At 35.0% G+C, this 25,384-nt stretch overlaps 1 protein-coding gene across 2 annotated transcripts in view; it reads left to right on the top strand.

Annotated features, from left to right (window-relative positions):
• The window catches only part of PXDN (peroxidasin), an 87,254-nt gene that overhangs the window by 36,002 nt on the left and 25,868 nt on the right, over window positions 1-25,384 (top strand). For both annotated transcript variants that reach the window (XM_064508515.1, XM_064508516.1), the window contains 12 exons: window positions 6,232-6,303; window positions 6,884-6,955; window positions 8,998-9,167; window positions 10,529-10,646; window positions 12,808-12,977; window positions 13,967-14,239; window positions 15,583-15,699; window positions 16,895-17,053; window positions 19,690-19,802; window positions 20,951-21,107; window positions 24,325-24,433; window positions 24,886-25,043. In XM_064508515.1, coding sequence (XP_064364585.1) covers window positions 6,232-6,303; window positions 6,884-6,955; window positions 8,998-9,167; window positions 10,529-10,646; window positions 12,808-12,977; window positions 13,967-14,239; window positions 15,583-15,699; window positions 16,895-17,053; window positions 19,690-19,802; window positions 20,951-21,107; window positions 24,325-24,433; window positions 24,886-25,043 — 1,688 coding nt within the window. The remainder of the gene's footprint in view (window positions 1-6,231; window positions 6,304-6,883; window positions 6,956-8,997; window positions 9,168-10,528; window positions 10,647-12,807; window positions 12,978-13,966; window positions 14,240-15,582; window positions 15,700-16,894; window positions 17,054-19,689; window positions 19,803-20,950; window positions 21,108-24,324; window positions 24,434-24,885; window positions 25,044-25,384) is intronic.

Below are 25,384 nucleotides of genomic sequence, written 5' to 3' on the forward strand. Positions count from 1 at the left end.
TTGTCATTTTTTTCCTTAATGCCTTTCTCTTCGTCTTCCTCCTACTCTAGAAATGATTACTGCAGCATATTGACAGCAACTGGTAGGGCTTACCTGCATGATAATAACAATTCTTATTTTCTATGTAGAATTTTAAATATTGAGGTCCATTTATTGAATTGCAGTGCTTCCAAAATAATATTCTTCCACATCTCCCAAGCCTGATATGCTGCAAGTGGAAACAGGTGGACCTTTTGCCCGTGCTCTGTTTCTTGCTGATCTGTGTTACGACTGAAAGACAAAAATCACTTCAGAATATTAACACATTCTCTGTGTACCTTTTCCACTGGGTCTCAGTTAAGCCTCTCTGGCCTTCGGTAGTATTGCACAGTATCAAGTTAAGCTCTAACTTGAAACATCAATATTATTCCATATGAAATTAAGTTTTAAACAAAATTTGAGTTTCATCTCTAGCCGTAAAGTATGGAAATGCAGCCTGACACAGCTGCTGTTCAGTGACTGCCCTTGAATAGTTGCATCAGTTGCCGCAAGCAGGGCATACAGCTGCTCCTTTGAGCTGCCTCAGAGAATGACTGTCCTGTTAGATACAAATTATAAAGCTCGTTTTGTTGTTGTTTTTTGTTTTTTGTTTTGTTTTTGTTTAAAGAACCCTTTTCATAGGTAGATCTTAAAAAGAAGGCTCAGCAGATGGGAAAATATGAGCACAGGAAGCCAGTGGCTGGCCTGTAAATACGTTTAGTAGAGGGTATTCATTAAGATTTGTAGTTTACAGAGAAATATAGCCATTTTTAATATAAAAGTAGGGTCTAACTCTACAAGGTCTGTTTCATCTTCAGAGGGAGACTATGTTCACAAGACAAAAGTTACTCTTTGTGAATACATCCTAAGTGCTCTCACTTCAGTTTAAGGCCTTATCAGCTATTTAGTATGATATGTCTGTCTTTGAGGCTTCTATGGCCTTGAGTTTTTAAACACATTTTGCTACCTGGATTTGGTGACTTTCTCAAACATTTTTCTCATTACTCTGTATAGTTCTTAGAGGAGAAGTTATAGGTCAACCTCTAAAGCGAACATTTGATTCGTAGTATTTTTTGTACTTGAATGAAGCAAAATGAAACTGGTAGTTGTGTGGGGTTTTCTTTTATTTTAACAGCATAACAAATACTTTTCTGTTTTTTTTTTCTCCATTATACCTGTTCTTGAGTTACAATAATGGTAGAGAAGCTGTAAATATAGTTTGCTTTAAGAGCACAGTTGCAGGTATAAGGGACAGAAAGAACAGCAGCAGCAAACAGTGCTGTTGCTGGACAGCATCCTACTTTAAGCTCTGTGACAGAATTCTTAACTGCTGATGTAGTAGAAATATCTTTTTCTTCTAAAATTTCTGCCAGGAGAATAAGATGTTTGAATCAGATTTTGAAACTTACTTGTACTAGAGTGAATGCTGGAAAACTTGGCAGCTTTAGATCCTTAAACAGACTGAGGACGTTAGCCATATATGTTTCGTCACCTGAATATTCAGTCATGGCAAGTTGTGAAAGGAATAAGTCAGGTGATTAAAAGTTGCCACTTATTACCAGTTCAGACCCTGCAGAAGATGTGTTTGGGGTTGGCAAATATGACAAACTGCAGGGAACTTGCATTCTTTCAGAGCAGCAGCTAGAAGCCGGCCAGAGCACCCACGGGCATCTGAAACTGCTTCTGTTTGCCTGTGTTTAGGTAACTGAATCCCACCTGCAATGTCACAAACACCTGGCTTGGGAAGCCACAGGTATTTTGTATTTGGATCCCAGAAACTGTGCTCTAAATTTAGTGTATTTCAGGATGCATGTATTTGTTATGTGGCTTTTCTTCCAAGTAGCTACTATATTTTTGGGATCTCAGCTTAAGAACGTTTCGTGTACTAGGGACAAAAAAGCTTTCTTTGCAGTCCTTAATTAATAGGAGCCCCAAATACTAATGAAATTATTTTTATCTCTGCACCTAATTTTAGCGGAATACTAATGATACATTTTCTTTTGTCTTTCATATTAATGTAGTAATTTTGCTCTTTATAAACTGTTACAAGAATTTTATGTAGTTTGTATACAAATGTACATATATTTGGGGAAATGAATACATAATAACATGTTCTTTTACATACAGTGATGCAGTTTCTTATATTCATTTTATTTTTTTTCCTTAATTCAATTTTCAGTAGCTTTCAAATATTAATATACATTTTTCAAATTTTTTGTTAGAAAGAGTTCCCGTTTGTTGCATTAATACATGTATGTGCATTTAAGTACACTTAACACAGTAGCGCCTGTGTGAGCGCTTCATTAAAATCTCATTGCATTGCTGAAAATAACTGTAGTAAGGAAGAATGAATGAGAATAAAATAAAATAAAAACCAAAGAAGCCTTGAGAAGTGCAATATATCTCTATTATTCTAAAATAAGATCAGCCAGGGTCAACCAACATAAATGACTGGAAACAGACATTTATCTAGCCTTATTTAAAAAGCCTTTAAAGAGAGGATTCCATAATCGCCTTAAGCATCCTGTTTCAGTACTTTAAATCATTATTGTTATGTCAAATCTAAATCTCCTTCCTTGTAGTTTAAGCCTGTTACTTCTTGTCATACCCCTGGGTATGGAAAGTTCTTTGATAAATGTAGGAAAAATCTGTTTTTTCATTCTCTTTTAAATAATCAAAATGCCAAACAAACTATTTAAGTACATAGATTATACTCTACTAATGAATTTTAAGTACTTTTTTCAAAGATGGGGAGATACAATAGGCATATATGTTAAAGGTAATCCTCAATAAAAATATTATGCTGCAGAAGATATAATCCTAAATTTAGTGCTGCAAAGCAAGACAAATGCCTCTAGGAGTGAATTTTACCTTACATATTCATACTCCAACATTAAAAATAAGGAAGAAAAAATCTGTACCATGCTTATTTGATCAAACTTTTATCTTCCTCTGGATGTGTTTGTTTTGGATTTTTTTTCCTATAGCTACTTCCTTTCCTCCACTTCCTATTTGACAACAAATTCTGAATCAAAAAAGGACACGAGGGTCTCTTAAAATCATTTTTGCATGCTTTTTTGAAAATCTTTTTTATATCAATTTCATTACATCATACTACTATTTTTTAAGAGCATGTAATATTCTGAACATACAAGATGTCTGTAAAGACATGCCAGTGTGAGGTACTTCTTGAATATACTTTTTGGATAAATTTTCAGTCCAAGAAATTCTTATATTAATTATAGTCTTAAAAATCCTTAAAAAGCATTTATGTGGCTCATACAAGAAGAGGATGTAAGCATTAAACCTAAGTGAGAACATATGATTAAAGCTCAGGTCATAGCACCAATATTTTTTTAATTATTATTATTCTATACTTCCAATGCAATCAGGGTTCTTCTCTTTTTTTGAATTGCACTTGCTGCTAATGATTTTGTCCACATATTTAACATCTTATTCTGTTCATAAGTTGCCCGAGAAATTAGAACTTTTTTTGAGCTCATAGTTTAAAAACTCACAAATCCCAACAAACTACTAATATCAAGCAGTTACGAATATTTCACGGTTGGGCTTCGTTATTTGATTTTTGAGCTTCTTTAGGCAGCATGGTTTCTGATGAGGTAAAATAACTTTTATAATGTGCTGTAATGCCTGAATTACTGTTGTGATTATCGGAGGTTATAAACAAGGCGAGATTTATAACAGAAGTATTGTTTTAATTAGATTGATTAGTACAAGTGGAAAAACCAGATGAGTTTTCAGGCACAATAAGCCATTCTTTACATCTGAAATTAAAGCAGTAGACTTGAATACTAAATAGCAGTTATGAGCTGATGCTCCAAGTTTAATTAGGTATGCATCACTTAAATCGACTGAGAGATGTGCTCTCTCTTTCTCTGTCTCTGCTAATCTCACCTCTGATCCATAGACTGAAAGAAGGGCTTGTGTGCCTGGAAGCTTGTTTCTTTTCCAGCCCTGTTAGTTGGTCAAGTAAGAGGTATTACTTGTACTTGTCTCATCAATGCCAAAGAAATGAGAAATCCTTAGCCAGGTTAATTGTTTGAGAAGATAAGGAGAATACTTTTGCAAGGTACTCATGGTTGACAAAAATGCAAGAAGAATTTACTATATAAATATATATATATATATATATATATGTAAACCCTGTTTGCTGTGCAAGAAGAAAGGATGTATGTAATTATTTCCAAAAAGAAAGCTTCTTCAGAAGAAGTAATGAGCCCTAGTTGTGTCTGCTTTTCTCTGTATGCTCTTTTCTCTCACTGCGGTGATCCCTGTGTTGCTTTTCCCCCCTCCCAGATATCCCCCAGGATTAGATGAGGCTGGTGACAAGGGAGAGGAGTGCTGCGGCTCTTTGGAGCGGTGCTTGTGCTGGCTGCATGGCTAGGTCTTGCCCAAAGGGGTAAATAACGCCTCCGTGCTGCTAGTCTTTTCCTCAGAGCTAGGTCTAGCTGTGGTTTGCCTTCCCTCTGCTGTCAATGCTAATGAAACTTGCAGGAAGAAACTGCCTTTGAGACGTCTGTCTTTGAAATTTAGTTGAAATTGGCCTGTAGTTTTGAAAAGGAGATGATGCAGACACAGCATGATTATGAATTTTTTGTTTTCTTGTAAAAACAGGATCAGAATCTATTATTGTTATGATTTATCACAGAAATGGCCACAAATTGCCTTGGCAGTAAGCAGACTTGATACTCGGATGTGTCTGATTGCATTTGTGCTGATTTACTGGCTTTTTCTGCGCTCCCTATTGATTGCTTACTGGCATCACTTACCAGCTTGCACTTTCTCCACACTCTGAGTGGGGGAACTGGTAGGTTGCCAGCCACGTGCCTGGCTTCACAGCTGCATGTGCCTTCCAGAGCTGTGAATAACTGGTTTCTAAGGTAATCTCCGCTTGCTCCTGCTCTTCTTTGTCTGTGGCAACCATTTAGCTCAGGTCAGGGATCAGAATATGTGCAGTGTCTCAGTGCAGGGGAATTCCTTTGTCCTTCTCACTTTTCATGTTGAGGGGTTGATTTTCAGGAGATTTTTGGGTCTGGGGTTTTCTGTTTGTTTTTAAATGATGGGCTTTTTTATTCTTCTACCCACTGTGATTTCTGTGTATGCAAGTTCTTCTCCAGATGTTCCAGAGTAGAAATCAAGAGGTAACGGTCAAAAAGGAAACTTTAGGAGGTTTGGATACATTTGGATATAATCAGGATCCCAAGTCTATAAATCATTTTCACAGTTCCTTGTGCAATTCTATCAATTACTTTTTGTTTTTTTCTTCTGCAAAGTTACAGAATACTTACTCAACATAGTCAAGACTGGTATGAGCCTGACCTTGCAATCCTTACCTATGAATAGCCCACTGTCACAGCAGTTATAGACTAATAATCTGGTTAATTATCTTGTTATCTCAGACTTTTTCAGTCTTACAGAATTAATTGCTGTATAAAATTAATAGCTTACATATGCATCAACAAACCATCAAACAGAGCACAGCTGGGGTGGCTAGCTATACACTGATCACTGGGAAGTCCTTTGTCTAAGAATAATTCAATCAAAATAAAGCTGTTTTATGTTACAATTTTTTTTGATCTATAGCTTTTGCAAGCTTTCGTAGCTTTAAATGCCAGGATACGTGGGCTAGAGCCGATTACTCTTTGGAATCTTTTAAAATTTTCACTCAATGTGATGGTACTAAAAACATTTGCCAACAGAAGATGCCATTCTACTGGAAACTTTAAATGTTTTCTAACCAACCATTCTACTGGCAACTTTAAATGTTTTCTAACCAACCTACAACATTTGCCTGTAAAAATTCATAGTTTTATTTTCTCATATATATTTATTCATATATGCATACTAGTAAAAAATGGACTTGACAAAGTGCTCAAAGGACTGGTAGCTCCAGAATCTCCAAAATAATGGTCTTCAAGCAATTTTTTTGCATGTATATGTACACACACACACACGGGCACACACATGCACACATACTTATTAGATATACAGTGGTCTGTAACCTCTTCTTGTTAAGTCCTGTATCTCCCATATAAATCACAAGATTCAGATGATATCGGAAGAAAGTTATGCCATTACATCATTACCTTTCAGTCATTTAAATGTGTTAACAACATCAAAATGCTTTGTAATATTTCAGCTTCATTAAATAAACTATTTCAATATTTTTCTTTTTGTTTAACATATTTTCAGGTATCTGCACTTTAATCAAATAGAAATGTTGGAACCTGAATCCTTTACCCATCTTCCAAAACTTGAAAGGCTGTAAGTTTGTTTATCTTGGGGTAAGATACAGAAAAGTCAGCTTGCTTCTTTGTTTGAATTAGATCAAATGTTTGAAACCAGAATGATATTCTTATCTTTCCTGTAGATAATTTCTAATCTAACATTACAATTGTAAACTACTAAGTAGTCTTTGCCAAGGATACCTTGGTCAGGCCTGCCTTAGGCACATGCAGAAGTAAATATTACTTGGGGTACATTCTTCTGTTACAAAACTGTTTGCCAAGGAGTTGTGATTTATGTTTGACTAAAATATATGTTATGAATTGAGAAATAGGATATTTATATTGTGACTTTTTTTTTTAATTGCTCCTTTGGATGCGTACAAATCTTCTCTTTTTTTGATTGCTTTGTCATTTTATGGCTTTTTTCTCACATGGACACATCAAATACACCTTGGAAGCCATGTGAAAAATAGCAGCCAATGAGTTATTAAAGAAGGGTTTGGTTTTTTTTTTTATTTTGTAAAGTTATTTTCTCTTAAAGGAGTTTCAGAAGAATGTAAGTGGAATGAGAGCATTACATTGCATTATTACATGCATCTTTCTGTGCTTTTTAACAGATTTTTGCATAACAACAGAATAGCTCATTTGATTCCTGGAACATTTAGTCACTTAGAATCTATGAAGAGACTGTAAGTAAACTGAATTATTATTGAACTAAAAAAAAAATCTCATTACGCTGTATCTCTTCTTGCAGTGTTTACCTTCCTTGACAGTGCTTTTCATTGTGTAATTTTTCTAAATGTTACAGAATTTTTCCGAAGCCAAGCTCCAGTTGTTTACTTACATAGATTCAGACCATTGCTTCCTGTCCAACTGTCCATAGTGACTAAGTCCTTTTGTTTGTTTCCTGTCTTGGAATTATCTATAGTCTTATGGTCTTGTTCATTATGAATCCATTGTTTTGTAGACTAAATAATACATGCAGATTTTTTTTTTTCTCTTGACTATGTTTTACTGGATGCTCCTTTTATGATCTCTTTTATTAATTGATTATCTTGGTGTTTTCTTTGATTGCTTTTCTTCTCCTTATTGGAGTATAAATTTTTCAGAGGTGCTCAGTGGTTTAAGAACATAAGTATTATTTTTGAAAGCAACTCCACAGGTCAGTTCTTAAAATGCCATTTGCTTGGAAAATTGGTATAGAGGCTTTTTAGTCCCACAGTGGCATTTGAAAAGTTTAACTTGAACCTGACAGAGTATCAGTAGTGTCATAATACGGTTACTTTCAGAGGCTTTCCCGTCACGATCTTTGAATCTCCACTGATAAATGTTCACGATGAACTCTAAATTATCTAAGACTATCCTTTCTGGCAGAGGCAGTGCTATCCTTATGTCTAGTCACACTTTCATACCGCCCTTTATGTGAGGACTGTTGAGGGTATGCTGTGCAGTGAGTCATAACGCTAACTCTACAAGGGAAAAAGATCATAAAGGAAATCACAGGAAGCTGTTCCTGTGGCAGTGCTGATTGAGGACAAGTGAGCCAGCTGTGAAACCATGCCTTTACTTGTGGAGGAAAGGAAGAACAAAAGAAACTTGGATGATGTATGCACCTTCCAGTCATAGCTGCTTCACTCATACAGCCTTAAAAGTCCTGTGGAGCTGAAACAAACAAACAGAAACAGATGCTTCTGCACATACTGCTTTGGTAAAGTAAAATTTGAATTTTGACCATGGCTGGAAATGGGCTAAACTGGCCTGTGTTCTGCCCTGGTACAGCTCATCATTAAAGATCATATCTTGACTCTCGTGTTCAGGACTTAAATTCTGCTGATAACACCCAATGTGCTAGGAGACATATGTAGAGTAGCTTTTAATATATTTGTGTTTATTCTTGCATATTTTTTGTGGGAGAGCAGAGAAGAAAAAAGATCAGGGAATTTGCACAACAGGGAAAAAAATCAAAATACAATGAAAGACAAAATGATTGGGGGTTAACTACCCCCAAAGATATACCAAACTGAAGTTCCATTGTCATATAACTTTATTTCCACTTAGATATGTATAATACATAGGGACAGGTTTCTATAACATGACTTAAAGTTTTTCTCTCCCACAGGGCTCTCCACTACAAAGCCCAGTGCCTCACATAGTATCAGGGACCGTCACTACTGGAATGGAAGTCAAAAGAATTTATGGGTGCTCATTATCTCCAATAGGCAGGTGCTTTAGGAAGTTACTGGCCCACTGAATACAATGGGAGCTTAATGCTTAAATAAACCTGTGGATCTTTGTCTCAGTAGCTTAATCAGCAGAATGGAAAGTTTTAAAAATGTCCAGTTAGCTGTGAAGTTACTACAGTAATAAGTATTAAACAGGAAAAAACAGTGGAGAAATGAAATATGATCCTTACTTAAGCAAGGCTTGTATAACATCTAAATAAAATCTGGTTTATGCTCTAAATGCTGAGATTAAAAAAGAAATATTGAGTAGGTCCTTGCTGTGTTGAACATTGTCCTTCCTGTGCAGTATGGAAAGACCTGCAGTAGTAGTATGCACTTTGTAATAAAGGCTTAATGCTTGTGAGCAAGTGACCATCAAATATATTCAAAATAACTCTTTGTCTGTATTCCCAGATAAAGGCTCTGGTGGTATCGCAGAATCATTTAGATCCTAAGAAAATACTTCCAGCTTGCTAATAAGTATTGTGACTGCATCTTGTTTTATGTAGGCGTTTAGATTCAAATGCTCTTCATTGCGACTGTGAAATCCTGTGGCTGGCAGAGCTGTTGAAGACGTACGCAGAATCGGGTAATGCTCAAGCAGCAGCTACCTGTGAGTACCCGCGAAGGATCCAGGGAAGATCAGTGGCCACAATAACACCCGAAGAACTTAACTGTGGTGGGTTTGCCACTTAGTGCTGGCTTCCTTAATGTGTTAAATATATCCAAACCATATATTTTGTTAGAATTTGTTCTTCTATTTTCTTTGATAACACTGACTACTGCTGGTTAATACTGATTGTTTCTAGAAATTTCCTCACTGTTTCCGTCTCAGTTTTTTGTCTGCTTTTGAAAGAATCATTTTTCTTCTATGCAACAAGGACGGTCATGTTTGAAATTTGTCACTGAGACAACATAGTAAACCAAACATGATTATCCAGAAAGGGCTTTTTTTTTTTTTCTATGTTTCAGAGTTGACCACAAAAGGGCTGTAAACTAGGATCTTTGGTAGTTAAGTTAGTAATAGGTTAATATTGTTTGGTGTCCTGTATTTCCTTTTATACAAAGGAAATCGAAGAAAGAAGTGTTATGGAATTGCTCCTGGTTTCACAGAACTTACCGTTAAAACTCTTGTTGACATTACTGGAATCAGGGTTAGGTCACGGGATTTTTCTTTCATCTTAGCTATCTTTGTAAGAAATATCCTGCACAGGAACTGAAGTCCTCTGTCCCTGAAGGATTAATGGGTTATCAGTTTTATTATAATCCTTTTGTGCTTCTGTATCCTTTAGTCTAGTAGTGCGCAGGCTGAGTCGTGCAGCTTCTTATGCAGGCACTCCAAGGCTTTGGACCCTGACACCTCTCCTGTTACCTAACCAAAAGGCAGGTTTCTCCCATCATGTGATGGGTGTTTTGTCTGTCCAATCACGTGAGGAGGCCAAGGGATAAAATAACTGAGTTGTCCTTTTGGTTATGTATTGCATAAACCTAATCACAAGAATTATGACCATAAGTGTCTAGGGCATCCTTGAAAAAGACAGTAGAAGGGAATTTGGTATGAGAATAATTCACACGGTGTGCTACCAGCTCTCTCTTCACATCTAAGGATCCTGAATAAGGAAACTGCAGGAAGCAGGCTGGACGAATTATTCTGTGGGAGGTAGGTTAGGCACTGATCCTGACTGAGAGGAAGTTATTTTAAATGGCGCTTGTACTTGCCGCTTTAAAGCTTTTTCTTCATAAGTAAATTGAGCCTTTGTTCAAATAAATATAACGGTTACATTAGAACCTGATACAAATTTGCACAATCCATTTCCAGTCTGCTAAAAGGTCCTAAGAAATGATGGAGGAGGTCAGAAAGCCAGCAATCACTTTTACACAGGGAAAAGTGTTTAATCCTGATTAAGCATGTAAATATTTTAACTTAAAACATTTGTGAAAAATATTTTTCTACCAGGTGTATGGAAAACTTATTATTTACCATTCTTTAGTAGTTTTAAGACAAGCAAGAGTTCCTTATATATTTTACTGTTGATACAGAGAGGCCAAGAATTACATCAGAGCCTCAGGATGTGGATGTTACCTCAGGGAATACAGTGTACTTCACTTGCAGAGCTGAAGGCAATCCTAAACCAGAAATTATCTGGCTTCGAAACAAGTAAGTTTAAAAGCAGAAGAGAGAAACTTGATATATGTAGGTTTGTCTGGATGTGTGTACATTTCTAGGTGCTTGCTGATACACATTAGATTCTAAAATATATGGAATACTAACATCAGAAACATATTATAATGAAAAGAAGTATATCAAGTAATAATAACCCAGATCTATTTTATTTTTAAATCTAAACTCTTATGAGCTGAAAACTTCATAAGGTATCATTTTATGGCTATAATACTATTGGTAGGATTTTCAGCTGTAATTATACATACACAGTTGCGTATGCATGTAAAACTGTCGATCATTTGTATATTTATCGGATAATACAATATAGACATCTTACACATACAGAGTTTGTGAGTTTAGCTAGTGTTTGCATATTCTACGTAGGTCTGGTTTTATTACCTCTCTGGGCAGAGCGATAGCTACTTGTCTAAAGGAATCCAACTTCACAAGAGCTAGGTTTCAGAGTAGGTCTTTCAGCTCAGCTCCAAACCAGTAAACTTTCCCCAGCAGTGTAGCTTCATCCCACAACAAGGGACGTATGTCATTTTGTAGACTCCCCAGATGAATACCTGAAGGGCAGGCAAGCTTATATGTCGTAGGATTATAGGGTAATTAAGGGTGGAAGGGAACACAGGAGGTCTCTACTCCAAAGCAGGGCCAGCAGTGAGATCAGACCAGGATGCTCAGGGCTTTATCCAGTCAGGTTTTGAAAACCTCTAAGGATGAAGAGTGCACAGCCTCTCTAGGGAACCTGCTCCACTGCTGGTTTTCACTGCTGAGAGGAGGCTTAAAACTTTCAGGAGCCCATGATCCAGCCCTGTGCTGGGTTTCTGCTAGAGCCCTGCTCAGAGCTCTGATTCCCTGCAGCAGCGCCAGGAATGGTGTGGCTTAGCGAGCTGCATGGCCGCAGATCGCCTCCCCTAAACTTAGCTGAATTTGTGATGGATACATAATTTCTGAATTTCACATTAGCTTAATCAGATACAGGCTTAACAATTCTTGTCTATAAATGCAGAAGTTGATCTGGAAAATGAATTTTCTCACAATCTCACAATTTGCTATATTAGCAAATGAACTATTCCGAATTTTACTTACTGATAAAAGGGAATGATGTAGAATCCTGGTTCTGGCAGCTGTTGTGCTGATTTCAGTAAGAACTCCATGTGTAGCAAGAGTATAGACTTTATTATAGAGTTTGTAAAGTATAGAGCCTTAAACTTGGATTATATAATTATTTCATTAAAATTTTCTTTGGCTCATGCACTTTTTATAATAAACAAAGAAAACATGTATTCAGAATACACATATGAAAGAGTTTTAAGAAGAAATTTGAGCTTGGGGTGTGGAATTATTGACTCTGGCTTGTTTCCTGGCTGCGTGAATGAGAGCAAAGCTCTTTGCAAGGTAGTTGAATGTGGCAAGGTTTCAGTCAAAAGATACTGACCTGTTGAGCGGTATGTTAAATAGATCAGCAGTCACTCTGGGTTTTGTACATATGGGGTGAGATCCTCATCCCTGCTCTGTGCTTTTTTCATCATGTAGTAAAGGCTGGAGTGAGAAACTGTTCCTTTAATAAAATTCTAACTCTACTTAATAGTATCACAGAAATGATGTGTCCATGACATAGGCTAAAGCATGCAACTTGTGTTCCAAGCAAGTACAAATTATAACCAGGTTCATTAGTGCTGCTTGGGCAATGCAGTCAGAGGAGGGCACAGAGATGGTTTTATAGCAAGTAACTCCTCTCCTAGCAGAAAATATCTGGAGTTTTGAACTTGCCCATTGTATATTTCCAGCTGAAATATTTGAAATTGATTTGCCAGTTAGAACAGCTTGTATCCTTAAAAAAAATGAGATTGGGCATGTGTATTTTGCTTTTTTATTCCCCCCCCCCCATAAGCTTTTACTCATAAAAATATTCTGGCCTTTCATTTTGAAGATGTAATGGTTGCATAAGCAGAATTGGTTCTTTTTCTGTTTTTCCACTGCTTCTTTTCTCTAGAAAAAATGCTAAAAGTTCTATTTTTTTGTTTAACACAGTAAAACTTAATTTTTGCAAGTTATTCTGGTTAATATATTTAGGTTTTTATTATTTGACATTTTTCTGTGCTTGTGATTTAAAGGTTTAACTCCAGCAGATTACTTTTCTTCACAGTAATGAGCTCAGCATGAAAGAAGATTCTCGTCTAAACTTGCTGGATGATGGCACATTAATGATTCAGAATACTCAAGAAACAGACCAAGGCATTTACCAGTGCATGGCAAAAAACGTGGCTGGCGAAGTGAAAACTCAGGAAGTTACTCTTAGATACTTTGGGTCACCAGGTAAAGAATACAAAGTCTAAATTTTTTATTCAGATACAGAATTGTTTTGATAGTAAGATTGCTAAATATTGGATGCATTGGCTCTTGTATATTCTTGACATGTAGATTTCTTGTCCTTGGGCATCTTACTAACTAGATCATGAAGTTTTAATATCCCTAGAACAAAAATGAAAATCAAGCAGTTAAATAATACTGTTTATTGTTTTAAGTAAATCTGATGATATTCATGTGGATTATTTGTTGAAGTATATGAGGGATGGAAGAAGAGGCTGTAGAATTTCGATGTTGCTCAGTGCAATAATATTCTCTCTGTGTATCTGAAATCTGTGAGCTCCAGTCACTCATGAAAGCTTTGGTACACACAAGGCAGCAGTGATTGCACAGGAGCTTTGTAGGCTGTGTATCTCTCTAGCCAGTGCTTCATGTTTGCAAACGCTAAATTCATGTCCAGAACTGTGATTTTTTCAAATTCCAAACTTTGCTGTCAGTAAATTTCGTTTTTACGCTCATCACCAGTTAAATTTAAAATGTCATTGCAGCTTACACATTTATTTAAGAAAAACTAGCAAAATGCAGTTTAATCAATTTTTTTCCTTTTGTGCACGTGATAGCATTTACAAGTCCGTTTGTTTTCTGGGTCTCAGTGCCTCTATTTGTGCAAAGACCTTTATAAATATCAGCAGATGAAAGGAAAATGCTGTAAAATTGTTTTAAAAGGGATTTAAGAAAAATATCAGTGCAATGGATATACCTACAATTACAAATACTAGGGTGTATTCATAAATTACTTTAAATCTATTATATGAGTTTTTAATTTTGTCTACTGATATTTTTAAATGTTTTCAGCTAGATAAGGTTTAAAGCAAGACAGAGTGTGCAAGATCAGAAGTATCTTGGAACAGACCTATTAAAAAAACAATTGCAATATTTAGCCACATTAGTGTTATGCCAGCTAGGAGTCATATTTAGGCATGATTCTTTTCTCACAGCCCGGCCAAGTTTTGTGATTCACCCACAAAATACAGAGGTATTAGTTGGAGAAAGTGTTACTCTGGAATGCAGTGCAACTGGGCACCCTCAGCCACGAATTACATGGACCAAAGGTGACAGAACTCCTTTACCAAGTGACCCTCGCATCACAATAACTCCTTCAGGAGGACTTTACATACAAAATGTGAAGCAGGAAGACAGTGGCGAGTATACTTGTTTTGCAACCAACAGCATAGATAATATCCATGCAACTGCATACATCATAGTCCAAGGTGAGTGACATCAGACTAGGCATGGCATGCTGTAAAACATTATCAAAACTCCATTACTTCAGATTGCATGGCTTTTGTCTTTCTTCTGAATTGTTGTAGCCAAATTGAAACTACAAGATTTTTTTTCTTTTAATTCTACGTAGTCCAAGGGAATTTTGCAATATATATTTGCCCAGAGTAGGATATTATATATTAATTCTCTGAAATTTTTATCTTTTGGATTAACCTCAGAAGTAAATTATTTGTATCTTGAATTTTTTATTTCTGAGGTTTTGTTTACCTGTGTGAATAAACATGCGATGTACGGTTTTTGTGGAACTGAAATATGTTCTGTAACAAGTAGCATTCCTAGAGATTAGAGTTTATGACTGGAGTACTTGCAGGGGGGGTTAAGTATAGATCTGTGTCACCTCCCTTTTCTAGACACATGAGCAAATGTGGTTACATTTCTGCAGAGCTGCATAGAAACTATCACTTTTCCAACTGAGTCGTTGGCATAGCTTTTCTGCAAAATGGAAACTGAAATACTATAACTTACCGTGTTCACAATTAGTTTGGTGTTGTTTATCTGTAGTATGTATATAAAGTATTTCAAGAATGATGTATTGAAAAACTTTCTCCAATATACGTTGAATATTTTTGCAAATGTTTCAGAGCTAGGACTTTTATTTGCAAAAGTTTTTAAGTACCTTTTTAATTTTATTTTTGTCATCATATTAATGTCTGTATTTGGCAAACAGTTTAGTTTGCAAATGCTCTGTCAATCAGTACATTTTTCAAGCTATAAAAAACAACCTGTCTGTGCAGTTTGTTCATTTATCATTTGCTAATGAATGATAGTATTTTGAGAGCTGAACATATTCCTACTCACACTGATAATGCCATATTACTGCAGAAACTGGCCTGCACACCACTCACTGTATTCCTTTTGTACAAAGCAGAAAAAAAGCTGCTTAAGCTGTTTTTGGCTACATTGCATTTTCTCCGTAATTCAGCTTAGAGTTTTGTGGGTTGGTTCGTTTGTTTGGAGAAAGAGAACAAGGTATTTTTCACCTCCCTACTTGATTTTACAGGTCTTACAGTACATTGTATTTTGGATCTATTGAGCAGATCCTAGAGTTCTTACCTAACTTCAGGGTCATATTGTGCTAGGAGGTGTTCACATTTTGTAAGAGACAAATCTGCCCATTTGTAATCTCTGCCCTAAAGAGATGACAGTGAAAAAAGCTATTAGGGTCCCATTTTCCACAGATATGAGATACCGAGCTATAAAATTATATGTAACTTCAGTCAGTCATGCATTTTTCCTGTGTTTTTTAAATGGTTTATTTTCTCTTCTGTAGCTCTACCTCAGTTTACTGTCACTCCTCAAGACAGAACAGTGATTGAGGGACAAACTGTTGACTTCCCTTGTGAAGCACAAGGCTATCCCCAGCCTGTTATTGCCTGGACGAAAGGAGGTAAATTTGTTCTGTTTTTACTTTTAAACTAGTAAAGTACTTTAGATTTTGTTTTAGAATCACTCATGAATTGAAAGGGAATATGTGCATATGTATTATGTTGTTTTAGATGTTTCCATTTCTGTTGAAGGAAGACAGGGTTCCTCTTATTCTGCTTTAGCTAGAGAAAGCAAGATATCCAACAGTAGTTAGTTGCCCAAGTTTTTCATGTATTCAATAAAAGGAGTCATGAAAATATGTCTCCGAAGATTCCTAAAAATAAATGTTTAAGAAATATGAGGCAAATCATGTGTGGCAATACCTATCACTGCCCACTTATTACAAAATAAATCTAGCTGACTGTCATTAATAGGAGAAATAAAGTTAGGTGAGGTGAATCTGTCCTCTGTGCTCTCTTCACAAACCAGATTAGTCTAACCTGTAACCGGCATCATTATAATTTCCATACAAGGCAGTCCGTTCACTTAATGTGGATTGGCAGGAACCTTGTGAAGGCATAAAGCCAAATACAGTGGCAAGATATACTGTAGATGTTTTATCAGTAAATAGAAATTCCAGCTGAATCAAATGAAATAGCTCTAGCGGGACAACCAACTGTTAAGAAATTATGAATTATGGTAGATAAAGCAGATTTTTAACAACACACTTGATCATTTTGATGCTGGTAATGTCCCTGTTTCTCTCTCTACCAAGGCTGCTGAAAATCAAATCAAATGTCCAGAGAGAAAGAATAAGGTACACACACTGTTGTGCCTTTTATTTCATTTTATTATGTCATATTGCAGTTTTTCAGGACTAAATGTGTTTTTGTGTTAGTTCTCTAGATGGCCTAGGCAGATATGATGAATTGTGAATTTCTTACTGTGTGGTAATATAACAGTAGTACCTGTAGGCATTCTTCTTACGGTGCCTTGTTGTTGGGATGCGTTATCATGCTTCTTAAATGAAAATATATATTTCTACCACAAAAATAGAAGTGGAAAAGATCAGGACTATGTCTGTGTGCATATGTTTATGTGTGTGTATGTTCGTATTCTATAAAGTATGTAAAGGTTTTTAACTCTCTTTTGTTTTTGAGAGACTTCTAATTTTGTCAATGCTTTATCAAATTCTAAATTTTTCTGGACTTCCCTTTTTCTGAAATAGAGTATTTTGTTTTGTACTGTTATAAAAAGCAAATATTATTGTGTTTCAGGAGGACAGTTGTCTGTTGACAGAAGACATTTAGTTCTGTCCTCTGGAACCTTAAGGATTTCCAGGGTTGCTCTCCATGATCAGGGACAATATGAATGCCAAGCTGTCAATATTATAGGATCTCAACGAACCGTTGTATACCTGGCAGTGCAGCCTCGAGGTATGTTCTCCATGTACATATTTACAGCTGCTGAAAAAGTTAGATTTAATCTTAGGCTGAAATACTCAGTAGTGTACTTGAGTTATTCTTTTCTTTTTGTAAAATGTAAAAATTGTAATTAATAGCAATTAGATCCTTTTAATGGCATCACACTATATGTGAATATGAAGTAGGTGAAATTTATCTTTGTTTAGAGTTAGAAAAACTTTTGAGACAGATCTTAAATAGTGCTTGAATTTTTCTTCTGAATTTTTGCTGAACGTTACATTAATTCCTAAGCTGCTGTTTTTGAATTATAAGGTATCTTGTAATTGTTTTTATAAGTTGAGGGTGTTGGACCATATACCCTGTTTATAATCAAAGTCACTTGGACACTACTGCTGAGCGTGATCTTTTTTTGATAAAAGCTTCTTAGAATAGGGCTGTATCTTTTGTTATTTAGAAAACTTACTATCCAGGGCAGTACTAGCATTTCACATTTCTGGTTCATTACTTCTGACTACATCTATTTTTAGCTTTGAGGTGTTTTTTTTTATAAATGACATATATGGATGCTTATCACTATTTGTGCAGAGTACCATTCCTTTAAAACAGTCTGTTTTCTGTGAAAGAGGTTTATCTGATTTGCTGTGTGTTTTTTGTAAAGAGTGGAGGTTTGCTTTATGGATGATTGCATTATCTTTAGGAAATTATTTTGTTTTCTGAAAATACTGCCTTTTTTCTGCATGCATGTTTTAGTTTCTTATAAAACTATACGCAGTTAATTAAATAATGCTGTTAATATAATGTTTTGCTGGGCAGAACCAGTACCCTCTATTATACAACAGCAGACTGACCTTTGCAATGAAATATCTATCCTTATACTTAAAATAAGCTAACACCAAAAAAAATCCACCCTATTGTTCTTATTGTTTTATTGTTTTATTATATTTATTTTATTATATTCATATTATATTTATTGCTCTTATTGTATTATTGTTTTTCTCCATATAAATTATAAATAAGCTACTTTTAGGATTAGGTGGAATCATGTTAGTAGTTATACTTTAGTTAAAGATTTAATTGAAAGTCTTTCTTGTTAGTGACCTTGGTTAAAACAATATTTCAGTAAAAGGGGATCAAATATAATCTCCTTGAGCTTATATTTTTGTCAAAGATTTTCCATTGATTTCTGTTAGTTAAGAGTAATACTGGCCTTAAGGGAGATTAATTTATCAAAGAATAGATTTCGTTCACCAATATAAAACTGTTGACTAAAATTCAGTAAAATGAATCTTGATTTTATAAAATTTTATAGTGTTCTGGCTGAGTTAAACTTCACTGAACCTGAATAAAGTTTGATAAAATGAGTATTGTTTAACTCAGGTTGCAAAATCCAGCTGTCAAAAGGTAGGAAACACAAGACTGAAGGTTTCATATATATCTTGAAATTGGATCTCTCCATACATTCATTGCAATATTATTTTCAATTGTGTAATAAAAGGAAAATGGGCTCTAAAAGAAGAATAACTAACAGAAGAACTCTAATAGAATTAGAATCCTCTGGGCTTCCAATAGCAAGGACTGTTCCTCCGAGGCATGTCTCATCAGTGTTTCTTCCTCCTTGGTCTCTGTGGCTAAACCTGTATAAATGTCTTAAATGGTCCAGAATCTGTTCACTGGTCCTTGGCATGATATGGTTAGCATCCACAGAGCTAAACTCTCCTACATTCCAGTGCTAGAGGCCTGCATCCAGATTTCATATTTGAAATGGTTCCTGGCCCTTGATAACCCCCACATCCCATCTGCAGAAGAATTAGATGGGCGAAAGCCCTGCCAAGCACCATACCAGCAATATAAGTTACACAAGGGCCAGATTAGTTTGGCTTTATAAATGTATGCTGTGTGGCCAAATACTTCACCATAAAAGCTTGATCCTCCTTTCCTCATAAAATACTGATATGTTACAGCAGAAATACAGTTCTTAAGATCTTTTATACTCTGTTTTATGTGTTTCTCATGATAATATCTGAGTGCTGGATATGATTGTGGATGTGAAAGGAAATTAGGATAAAAAAATGCTTTCCTTTTCTGTTCAGTCGTTTTAGGTAGCTGTGTACCCTGTTCTCAGAATACTTAAAATTGTAGGTCATGTTTTAATGTTTAAAGCCAAAGGTTCGTTGATTTCAGATATGTAGGAGTTCTTGAATGCTTAACACTTCAGCAAATCAGGTTGGGGCACTCACAGTTGGATGGGTTCTGGAAAGTTTTGCTTTTAACATCTAAGAAATATCTGTTGTTATTTAAAAAAATATACTTTGACAGAAGTTGATGGGATTTTCATACTGTTGACTTTGTTCAAATTTAGGTATTTAAAGAAATTTTATGACTTTAAGGTTCAAGAAGCTTAGTGCTTTTGTCAATTACTAGCTTACATTGCTGGAACAGGATAATTAAAAAATCAGCCTGAGCAGACATCAGGCATAAGGAATTTTATCTCTAAAGTAAAGTTATAACCAACTGAAAGCTTTCAAACAAAACAAGCTTATAAACTGAGAAGTTGGGTAACTTAAAAAACTAAACAGACCTGACTTCTTTTAAAATCTTTTCCACAAGTTTTATTTTGTACCTTTTCAATGCGTCATTTGTTTTTTCAGTGACTCCTGTGTTTGCCAGTGTTCCCAATGACATGACAGTAGAAGTTGGCACCAATGTTCAGATTCCATGCAGTGCTCAAGGAGAGCCGGAGCCAGTAATTACGTGGAATAAGGTAATAAATATATATCTGATTGCTTCAGAAAGGCAGTGGCCTTTCCATCTCTCCATAACTGGCTATTTAAAGTGCAGATTAGCAGATTACTGCTTGTTCTGGTGTCTGAAAACATTACCTGAAGTTAGACCAGCAAATTTTCTGTAATACAAAATGTATGTGTGTAGATACCAAACCTGAATTATACATGTATGTGTTGAGGCAAAACTTTGGAAACATCACACAGACCAACTTAAAATTCTTATCATAGGCTTTAAAAGGTCTTCATATTTCTGTGATGGTTCTACGGAAATAGCTGATTAATGTTTGCACTTCCAGTGACATTATAGGTATAAAGCAGTAAAAAAATACTGTGTTGACATTGATGAGTCCTTAGACGCGGTTATGGCTTCAGCCAGGAAGTGTTTTGGTAGCTTTTTGGTAATTCATCTCCCTGTGGCAGTTTTTCAAAATGTTTCCTCTAATGGCAATACTGCTAATCACAGAGATGAAACTAATAAAAGTGAGAAATATCAGATAAGGCTTTCACTCTGTCTTTGATTTGCATTCATGCAACAATAGATAATTGTTCAGAGCAAGCTGTTAGAAATGCCAGAATTCAGTGGGTGCATTAAAAATAGGTTGCTAATGTTGGTCTTCAATTTCCCTCATTATCTTCTTCTCTTCAATTAGTGATTATTATAAAATTTACCTTAAATTGCTGCTAAATGCATAGCACATGAAGAATTGATACGTCTAGCTCTTTTCTGGGACATTTTTAAATTAATTAATTTTGATTAAGCGAAAGTATATATGTTCTTAACAGGTGTTCTCTTACTATTTTTGTAGCTTGAATTTTCTGTAATGAGGGCCTGCAATCATTAAAATACTTTCATTAATAATAATTAATACCTTTTAAGGTAAATTGTAGAATTTAAATCTATATGCCAATCATCCTGTCACAGTGGCAGTGTTTGGGATTTTATGTACATTTATCTATATCTATTTGACAATTGCCTTGGCATGCACAATATAAATACAAAATACAATGTAATTTCTTTCTGTTTACTAAGTCACTCTATGAGAAAAGACAGAAAGAAAACACAAATTCAAGTTCGACAACAAAGTGTGAATATATAAGAATAACTAAACACTATGTTTTGCTGCAGGATGGAGTACAGGTAACTGAAAGTGGAAAATTTCATGTTAGTCCAGAGGGATTTCTTACTATTCGTGATGTTGGAACAGCTGATGAAGGTCGATATGAATGTGTTGCCCGGAATAGCATTGGATACTCTTCTGTCAGTATGGTGCTTAGCGTTAATGGTAAGGTTTATAAATCAGTAAGAGATACAAGTTAGATCATTAGTTTTATTCTAATTGTTTAATTGATAAGATGCAAAAAGTTAGCTTGAGCATCAAGTGCTGAATTCCTTCTTCTCTTATTTATATTTCTTCTTCTCCCATAGTCCTCTCAATTTTTTCATTTAATTCAGGAAAATATCAGCATGCAGATGTGAGTAAGATAGGAATACATGAGCCAAAATATGTCTAAGACTTAGACTTCAAAGCAAACAATGCTTTGGTCTCCAGATAGTCATACTAGTCTCCTTGAGATATTATTTGAACCTGTTAGAATTTACTAGTCAAAAGCATAGTCTAATCTTTAGCGATAACTTGGCAAAAAGTCCTGTGATATTTTTAAAGGGGAACTTACACCAATCAGTTGAAAACTAAGTTGCAACCAAATGAAAGAATTCATAAAAGTTATAATGATCTTAAGAAGCTAAAGAAGAAAACAAAAAGAAAAGGAGAAAATATGAACATATTCTAATTATTTCATAGTAATAATGACAAATAATTAGTATTAATAAATAATAAGTTACATTTAAGTTTCTTTTAGTAGACTGTATCAATCTATCCCTTCCTCTATCAAAAATAAGTTATTTGCTTCAATCTGTAAATATGATATCTGAGATAAAAGTTGGATGCCTTGGAATTTCTCAGTGAGAAAGTTTCATCTCTATTTCTGAAGTCTGCAAATGTAAGGGTAGTCCATAAAACTTGAGCTAATCTTGGTTACTCTGGAGATGCACAGAAAGAAACAGTTTTTTTTTTTTTTTTTTTTTAAGATTAATCAGATCTCAAAACAGTAAGGGCTCTGAAAAGTGGAATGTTGAAATCAACTATAATCCCAGTGAAACAGGTTTCATACATTTAGTGCAGATGTCAAATGCTCTTTCTCATCTGCTGAAATTAGGAAACTACAAAGTTCTGTGATAGCTGAATTATAATCTGCTGTATTTAATTGAAATCTAGGGTTTTTTTGTAAACTGTAATATCCATAAGGGTATAAAAATGAAACTCCCCTTGATTTGTCTGTGCTTAGTCTAAAACTGTAAATGATATTTCTTATTAAAACAAGCAATATATCTGATATTGTTTCCATATGGTTGCTATTGTAAATGAAGTTATCAAGAGAGGAAGAGCTATCAAGCAAGGAGGACAAATGGATAGATTATAAATATTAACATAGCAAGAAATATTTTAAAAATTTACATGTAAAGATTTCTTTTAAACAAAGTTCATGTTTTATGAATGTTCCTAATATATTTAAATCTTTTCTTAATATTGAAGTGGTGGAGTACGTTTTGCAGATCAGGTTTAATAATGTTTTAAGGAGGCTTTCTTTTACCATTTTCTTCTGTCCTTAACTGTTGTTTTATAAAAGTCTCTGGATTAAGTTTAAAGTGGGTATAAGTGGAATACTTTTTCTTTGCTTTAAAAAAATATACAGCTGTTTTTTAAAAACATATTGCCTTTTCTCTCCCTTCCAAGAAAAAATCTAATTATTTAACGTTTATCAGTCTAGAAACTGAACTACTCTTAGCAAATACTTCAAACAAAAATAAAGCATTGTATAGTTAATCTCTGACCAAAGTTTATGGTTCAGCCCAACTGTGTCTAATCAAACCCAATCACAAAGATAGCTCTGCTGAACAAATACCTGAAGTAAACACTAAGATTACAGCTATAGCAGACAGTGCTAGGGAAGGAAACCAGGCGCTGGATTTTTATAATCTATTATGTTGTAGTGTTCATCACACACAAGCCATCAAACAACTCTGAGACAACTGAACTATGGAATAATTTGTAATTAGCAGGGACTAAGGACTGTTGCAATTGTGCACTGTGGAAAAGGTCACTCTGTTTTGGATGCTGAGAGAGTGCGATGTCCCTGCCCCAGCTGGCCTCAGGGCAGTTGCAGCCTTACAGTGCCAGGGTCCGTGTCCTTTGACAGTATAGATGGTCAGTTTTGATTGCCCATGTTCAGACTCTCAAACTCATACAGACACAGCCTAAGCTGCTGGTTAAAAGGAGTAATAAGATATTGCTTGGCAAAGAAGAAAATGTCCTGGAAAAGCTTGTAAACAACAGTTTTATGTCAGCTGCTTTCGTACAGCTGTTGATTTTATTCCAGTGTATTTGCTTTGGACTTTCTTCCTACTTCAGCCTTCTTCCTGTCTGACTTTTCCAATCTAAACACTCACTCTGGAAATTGTTAGCTGTTGCCCCTGGATCTGGTAGTTCTTGGTTTAGGGTAAAAGGAAGGTTATTAGCCTTAGGTATGTTGTATAAACATTCAGCTGCAACTGAACAATTTATGAAAAAGCAGATGGATGGGCCTATGCATTAGAGAGTTACTAGTATTATGAAGAGTTATAAATATCTTTTAAGCATGTGATTTTTAATCTAGTGTTATAAAGCTAGAAAATATTAAAGCAGAAAGCAAAGTAGTGATCAAAATAAATGAAAGATTTATAGCCCTTTAAAATTAATGTGTATTCTTTGCTAAAGTAAACTCAGAATAGGAGCAGTATTGATTAGCTATTTGAGAATATATAGCATTTGGGTTTTTTTGAATTATGCTTTTCTGTGTTTTATTTGTTTTTTAAAAAATCTCTTCAATTTATGTGATGTGTATATATACGTGTGCGTAAAGGCAAAAACAAGTCTATAGACAAGTTGCTCGGATTGCAGTCTTTCTGTTAACCCCTTAAATTCCTACACTGATTTCAGGTCTTAATTCAGTACTAACTGAAATCAATGGGAATACATCCATTGATTTCAGTGGATATAGATCAGGCTTTTGATCCCAACACTTGAAAGCTAATAACAAACTCTACCATAAAAACCCTTACTAATCATTTGTATTTTGCTCTGGTTATTTTTACTTCTAATTGTAGGGCTCAGTAACATATATGTAAACCATCTTGGGCATTTATCCTCACATCATTTTGTTTTAGAATTGTAAGCAAGCTGACTTACTAACTAACAAGAGTCTTTAATTTTGCTATGCTGTAGTATGCTTTGATAGAATTCCAAAATGGTTAAGAATTTTACACTTGGAAGAACTAAAACTTAAAGAACAGGAGTTTACTTTGTGCGACTGAAATGAAGTCGTGTCTAGACTCTTTTTTATAGAAGTATCTTTTTGCATGTGGTGATTTTTGCAATAATATATGAATTCCTGTTTCTGTAGTTCCTAATGTCAGTCGAAATGGAGATCCATTTGTGCAGACATCAATTGTGGAAGCAATTGCAACTGTTGACAGAGCAATAAATTCAACACGAACACATCTGTTTGACAGGTATCCCCTTCTTTTTTTTAATTGCAAAATTAAAATGAATTTTGAGTATACCAAAGAAATGGAACAATTAGTAAACAAGAAACCATTTTATTATTTGAATAACAATGTTATCATCTGGCTAATTCTGGGAATACTAGCAGTTTAGCATGTAAAGACTCCTACTCTTTAAACAGTTGCGGAGTTGTTGCTAAGTTGCGGACACCAAATTTTTTCCTATCAAGATCTTTATTCATTGCTACAGTTTTTCTGGGGAGATGTGTTTTAAAAGGCTACTAAATGCTTAATTCCGTGTTCTTTTATTAAATATATATATTTATTTCTTTTTGCCTTCCATTTTGAGATGAGTAACCAAGGTATGTTCTAATCATGTCAAGTTGCAGAATTTTCACACTATATAGTGTTATTTTGTAATGCCTGTGTACACTTACTATCTTTTTCAAATTATCTATTAGTCGTCCTCGCTCTCCAAATGATTTGCTAGCTTTATTTCGATATCCAAGAGATCCGTACACTGTTGAACAAGCAAGAGCTGGGGAAATATTTGAAAGGACATTACAGCTTATTCAAGATCATGTGCAAGATGGTCTAATGGTTGACCTGAATGGAACAAGTCAGTACACTTTCCTTATTTTTCTGTGTTGAAGTGTATTTGTCTTCTTAAGTCATTATACTTCAAGAGATTAATTTTTGGAGTATGGGTCCCAACTGCAGAACCATTACACTGGAATCAGTGGAGTTTTTAACTTTGCAAAACTTTATCAAATATATGGTTGCCCAGTTCAGTCCTTGGTTTACACGTTGCTACATTGTGTTTTAACTCAATTTGTTTGACCTCTGCTAATAGAGTATGTTTATTTTTCCTCATGTTGACATATTAGGGAAAAATTATGTTCAGATTCTTCTGCTGGTCAAAGTTGGTGTGTGCAAAGTGCATAATGCTTCCTCTCTGTT

The sequence above is a fragment of the Dromaius novaehollandiae genome, chromosome 3, assembly GCF_036370855.1.
Source record: "Dromaius novaehollandiae isolate bDroNov1 chromosome 3, bDroNov1.hap1, whole genome shotgun sequence".
Lineage (NCBI taxonomy): Eukaryota > Metazoa > Chordata > Aves > Casuariiformes > Dromaiidae > Dromaius > Dromaius novaehollandiae.